The sequence below is a fragment of the Gekko japonicus genome, unplaced genomic scaffold (assembly GCF_001447785.1).
Source record: "Gekko japonicus isolate JY-2015 unplaced genomic scaffold, Gekko_japonicus_V1.1 scaffold5865, whole genome shotgun sequence".
NCBI lineage: Eukaryota > Metazoa > Chordata > Lepidosauria > Squamata > Gekkonidae > Gekko > Gekko japonicus.
In genome coordinates this window covers 1-6417 of record NW_015164387.1, presented here as the reverse complement: position 1 = coordinate 6417, position 6417 = coordinate 1, and the positions used below count along the sequence as shown (strand labels likewise).

The 6417-nt window shown below is 44.2% G+C and overlaps 1 protein-coding gene across 1 annotated transcript in view; it reads right to left on the bottom strand.

Moving 5' to 3' along the window:
• The window catches only part of LOC107108460 (cathepsin D-like), a gene marked incomplete at its 5' end in the record, with an annotated part of 10304 nt that extends 4049 nt beyond the window's left edge, over window positions 1-6255 (bottom strand). Inside the window, 2 exons of the mRNA XM_015408896.1 lie at window positions 512-610; window positions 6111-6255. Of these exons, the coding sequence (XP_015264382.1) occupies window positions 512-610; window positions 6111-6255 (244 nt within the window). The remainder of the gene's footprint in view (window positions 1-511; window positions 611-6110) is intronic.
• Window positions 6256-6417: the final 162 nt, after the last annotated feature.

Below are 6417 nucleotides of genomic sequence, written 5' to 3'. Positions count from 1 at the left end.
AGATAACATCTTATGCAGCCCAGACTATACAGCCTTGGAATCCAGTGACACCAGTACCAGGGGACTGTACAAAACTGATGCATATTGTCTTAAAGTTGCCTTAATGGCTTTTAATTAATTATTATTACTATGTTGTTGTGATGCCGTAAGGCCGAAGTTTTGATTGTCATCTGCCCCGAGCCTGTTCGCAGGGAGGGCAGAAAATAAATGTGGAAGATTACATTAAATTAAAATTAAATGGTGACCCATAAAAAAGTATCCCTTTATAACAGAAGACCAGCAGACAGATCAAGTTTAAATGAGCCAATAACAGTCAGGAATTGTTTGAATCTCCTTTCTAGTAACAAACAGTGGTATTCTACAGTTTTCCTTACTGCAGGGTTGTTAACTCAGGTAAAGCTAGACTTACATGCCAACAGCCAGGAAGCCTGTTCCAGTGTAAAAACAAAACGAAAACCTACTAGAACTGGAGATGTTATGCATTAAAAGAAGGTTCACAGAAACGACTTACCTTTAAGGCATAATTTTCTGGACCCAGGGAATAGGAGTTGCCGCCTAGGACAAGATTCACATTGGGAAGGGTAGAGAGCTTATCACAAGGAAGCATGTACTGCAAAAGGGGAAGAAAAGAAAACAGAAGCATAAGAATCTGACACGGATGCTAATCAGGGGTCATTTCCTGCAGGAGTGCACAGGAGCGGAGCTCCAGCAGTAAAGAGCCCAGGGGGTGGGCCCATGCAACAAGCCCCACCCCCTGCTCCCAGCAGCCCTCAGTCAGAGCAAGAAGCAGCCAGGTAAGCTGCGGAGCCCCCCCCCCCCGCTCCCTGGTCCAAAACAGTCCAGTGGAACCTTTAAGACCAAGTTTTATTCAGGTACAAGCTCTCCCTCCTCTGTGAGGACAGATCTCCACGTTCTCCCCCCCCCAACAGCTAGCAATCCAAAACTGTCCAGTGGAGCCTGAGCAGTGGGTGTTGCCTTCTGACAAACTTCCGGTGATGTCAGGGGGTGTGGCATATGCAAATAAGTTATACTAATGAGCTCCTGCACCTCTTTTTCTACAAAATGACCCCTGAATAACCGCCGCACAAAATATGGAAGCTTGCCTTTGCCGGGTACTGAGTAGAGTTTGCATAGAACATCCATCTTGCAACAACTGTACTGGCTACCTTATGAGATCCTTACACATTTTCAGTGCTGGCATCCTAGATGAGGTTGGTTTAAAGAAGCACTTTGCTGTAGTCCAAAATCCAGCATTCTTAAACCCAGGAATCTCCCTTATATATAAAAGCCGAATGGTGATGGCACTTCTCTAGAACATTCCACACGCTCCGGAATTGGTTGGCGCCCTGGTGTGTCACTCAGAATCTGTCCCTATCCACTGGCTGCATTGCTTGAGTCTTGCCTTGCCTCCAACATTCTAAACAGTTTGCTGTTCCTCCCCCCCCCCGCCCATAGCCAGTCAGAACACAGAGGTTATTTGCATATGCAGCCTCATTGGCCTTTGCCTCGGAACACAGAGGTCATTTGCATATGCGACTCGATTGGCTTTTGCCTCTAACTTTCCAAACAGTTTGCTGTTCTGAGGTAAAATGTGTCCAATCTCCAGGTGAGGGCTGGAAATCACTTAGAATTACAACTGCTTTCCAGATGGCAGAGATCAGTTCCCCTGGAGAAAATTGTGGGCTCTGTATCCTTATATGCTGCTGAGGTGCCCCCCAAATGACAGCCAATGTGACGTAGCAGTCAGGGCTTCAGAGCACGGGAGAGGCTGCATGTGTGTGGGAAGTGGAAAGCTGAAGAGTGAGGGGGAAATAAAGGTAGGTTGATGATTGGCTGGGAAGGAGATAGGGTTGCCAACTCCAGGTGGGAAATTCATGGAGATGTGAGGGATGGAGCCTGGAGAGGGTGAGGTTTCAGGTGCAGGACGATGTGGCCCTGAGGAAGTACTGTACTGATTTCTGGGATAAGTTTAAACAAAAAATTATTTATTTAATAAAGAACAAAATAGGTTTCTGGTTATTTTGAACTGTTAACGAAGAAAGGAACTTGTAACTATAACTGGCAAAACGTGGTGCTACAAACAGTCTCTCAACCTCTTAAACTCCACTCTGACAGGCTTATACATTCAGTATACTCTCTCTCTTATATATATATATATATATATATAGACAGTCAAATCAAAATTTGTAATTCGCAATAAGCTTTGGGGATGCTAAAATACTGCTAGGTTGGCAGGAGCTGGAACTAGAGACAGGAGCTCACTCCGTCATGCGGCACACTTGGGTCTCGAACTGCTGAACTACCGACCTTCCACAGCCTGCAGTTCAGCGTCTTAACCACTTGAGCCACCGCAGCTCCTTTACTTCATGTACTATGCAGGAATTTGTATCCAAACAAATGCAGCACTAGGTAGCATGCTCCATTCATTCATTCATTCATTCGTTCGTTCGTTCGTTCGTTCGTTCATTCATTCCACAACACAAACTTTTTCTTCACAATAACTGTGGCAGCCTACATAAATTAGTTATTTTTTCCCATCTCCCTGTGCTCTAAGCACTGGTTCAAATCTTGCCTCAGCTTTACATTTAGAAAGGAGCCTCAGGGAAGCAGAGGAAAGTAGGTAGTATTGTTAATTAATTCCTTCATTTTAATTTTGCATCAGAGGAGGCACCATTTGGATTTTTTTGCCTTAGGTGCTACAACATCTCAGGCCATCTGTATTACAGGGCACTGTCCTACTTTACAGGGCTGTAGTGAGGGTTACAAGGAATGAGAAGCTCTTTAACTATTCTAGAAACACTCTATAAATACCAAGAATTATTATGGCAAATGCATTTTGCACTGGATTAGTACTGTGTTGTATGACTCGTCCTGCTCTTGACCCCCCCAAACCCCTTACTTCTGAGCAGTAGTTAGTTAGAAGATCCATAAACCAAATGGTCCCACCCCTCCTGTACATTTTTAAAAACTTCAGGAAAGGAAGAATCATCATGTGCTGCATTTCCCCAAGATTCTGCCTTCTATGGAAAACCCCTGAGAAGAGCTCTAGGAAGAATGATACCCTTCTAAGTCCATTGAAGTCAGTGGGCTTAGAAAGGTGCTTTAGGATGGCACTGTTGGGGTCTGGACTGACAACCCGAGGCTGACTTGTTGATGCGGAAGGGAGAGCAGTACCTAGCGGACAGTAAGCCCTGTGAGTCATTGTACAAGAGGACTATGCTGCTACTGTCAGATAATTTCCTTTCCAATGCAGGAAAAGGTCTCTTGAAAGAGATTGTGCTTTACGAGTGCTGAAACAGCCTACCTCTTCCAAGCATGAAAAGGGTTAAAGGCCGAAGTGAAACCATGGCTGGGCATTTCCCAGCCACCCACCCCAAGTTATGCCATTTTTTTAGCAGAAACAATTTTTTTTTCACATGCTAGCTTTTCAATATCTAAGGACTGAGCTTATCTGGCCTTTCCAGACATGACTACATTAAGTTTACACTTCCGCAGTGAAATTATTGCAAATACACAGCATGCTTGTACTTATACAGTTTTTCCCATTTGTTTTTCTAATCTGCAGATAATCCATGCAACACTGCTTCTGTCCTCAATGCTCAAGTTTTTTTTTAAAGTCCAACTACCACCAGTGAAAAAGCCAACAACAGACTCCTCTTACCAAGGCGGGGGAGACTGGATTTATACCCCACCCTTCACGTGGAATCTCAGAGTGGCTTACAAACACCTTTCCCTTCCCCTCCCCACAACAGACACCCTGTGAGGTAGGTGGGGCTGAGAGAGCTCTTTCCAGAACAGCTCTGATAGAACAAGGGATTGCCCAGGATCATCCAGCAGCTGCAAGTGGTGGGGAATCAAACCCGGTTCTCCCAGATTAGAGTCCGCACACTTAACCATGACACCAAACTGGCTTCTTGTAAGTAGGTCCTATCAAACAACTTCTCAGACTCTACCCTATTTAAACCAAACACCTTAGCTGCCAGTTCCAGATCCAGTTCATTTTAACTTACAAGAACTCAATGGAAGAAGAGCTCTTCTGGGTCAAACCAACAGTACACCCTGCTCAGCATCTTGTTTTCCAAAGTGCCCATTCAAGTGCTTCCAAGTTGGCCACGCCCAGCAGGAACTCATTAGCATAATAGGCCACACCCAACAGCAGAAACCGATTAGGATTGGCTACATTAGGGGTGTGTGGCCTAACATGCAAAGGAGTCCCTGCTACAAAAAAGCCCTGGGTTTTGGCAACAAACAAGGTAAACAGAATAAGAAGCAAAAGGTGGGTGTGGCCGGATGAGCACACTTCTGGTAAAATGGGGGTGTGGCCTAATATGCCAATGAGCTGTGCTGTCAGGGGTGTGGCCTAATATGCTAATGAGTTTCCTGCTATTGGGTGCAGCCTATTATGCTAATGAGTTCCTGCTGGGCTTTTTCTACAAAAAAATGTCCTGAATTTAGCTATCATGGCTAACAGCAGCTGATAGACCTATCCTCCATTAAGTTAGTCCATTCCCCCTTTCAAGACACCTGAGCCAGTAGACATTGCCACATCCCGTGGCAGCAAACTGAATGTTAATTATGCATTATATAAATACATATTTCACCTGTCCTCAACCTACTGCCAACCGATGTTATTGTGCAACTATCAATTCCAGTAGTATGAGAGACAGGAATGTTTCTCCCACTGTCAACTTTCTCCACACCACGGTTTGGATTCTTCCAGACTTTCTGCTAGTGAAAGACCACTAGTCAGGGTATGCAAGGGATCACAATACCCACATGAACAAAAGCCACATGGGATGGGTGGTGGCGGTGGTAGAGTTAGGAAGGGAACAGGATGAGATCAAGTGGAAAACCCGGCAGCATTCAACCCGATTATTAAATAAAGCTCCATCATATTCCTCCTTTAGTTGTTTCCCCTCCCCTAAACTCCTAAGACATGTCTTCCAAATCTTTGATAATTTTGGTTGTCTTTCCTGGCATCTTTAATATTTAACTGTGCAGTCCTAAACAAAATTGCATCCCTCTAAACCCACTGACTTCCATGGATTTAAAAAGCTAAAGGTTCCCTTGCTCGAAAGCCAGTCAAATCCGACTCTAGGGTTGCGGTGCTCATCTCCGTTTCAAAGCCGAAGAGCCAGCGCTGTCTGAAGACATTTCCGTGGTCATGTGGCCGGCATGACTAAACACCAAGGCGCACGGAACGCTGTTACCTTCCCACTGAAGTGGTACCTATTTATCTACTTGCAATTTCTTAACCACTTGAGCCACCGCAGCTCCAATCAATAGATTTAGAAGGACGTAATTCTGCTGTGCAGCATTTTAAACCCACCTTTCTTCTTACAAAGAGAGTCAAGACTCTTCCAGCTCTACAATACCACTTTTCAGCTGGAGAGACCTGAAGTATACACAATACCCCAAATGCAGCTGCACCGTAGAGTTAAATAAAAGCATGAAGATAATGGTCGTCTTATTTTCAATTTCTACCTTAATTCCTAGCATGGAATCTGCCTTTTTCATCACTGATGCCTATCTAGTTAGCCAACAGTCCACTATAACCCAAGACCCTCTTTCCTTATAACCAGCTCGCTTCAAATCAACATGACGTTTCCACTGGTAGGTTGACTGACAACTTGTTAAAGAAATGTTATCACAGAGTACTTCCAGGAATAGGTGGGAGACCTAGTTCTGTTTGTAAAAAAAGAAAGACGCTTCCAGGTCTTCAGCTGCCAGATGGCACAGAAATACTTGGCAGGCATTGCCTCTCATTCCCGGTGCACTGCGATGCAAAGGACAATACCTGCTAGGCTTCTCACTGTCCTTCAGCTACTTCAGGTACAGGAAAACATCAAAGGCAGGAGTGACCAACTGTTTATTATGGACAGCTCTTATTCAAGCCAACTACTCTAAGCATAAGTCATTTGATAGAACCAGTTTGAACTTGTAACCAAATTGCCTTTTGGGTACTTTGGGGCGACTCAAACCAAAGCCACTAAACACACCTGAATCCAAGCCTAAAGTAAAACCAATACATAAATAGCAGCTTAATCCCCATTTAGTCATTTACCAACATCAGAGCAGGCACTCCACCCGAATCCCTGCCCTGCATTTACCTGTCCTTTAATTATTGGCTTGGCGCCAATAGCTTTCTGTAGCTTCTTAATTTCCTCAGTCGGCCCAGTAATGAGAGAGGTTCCAGTGTCTACAATAGCTTCACAGCCATCTTTGCACAAAGTCAGGCCATTAGCAATATTAACCCTGTAAAAGACAGACCATTCAATGAACAAATGCATTCAAACCTATCCATTTTGGTACAACCGGAGTACAAGGCAGCTACTTTATCTATGTTTAAAACAAATGAACAAACAAACAAATAGGAAAAAGACCACTTTACATTACATTACATTACATTACATTTGC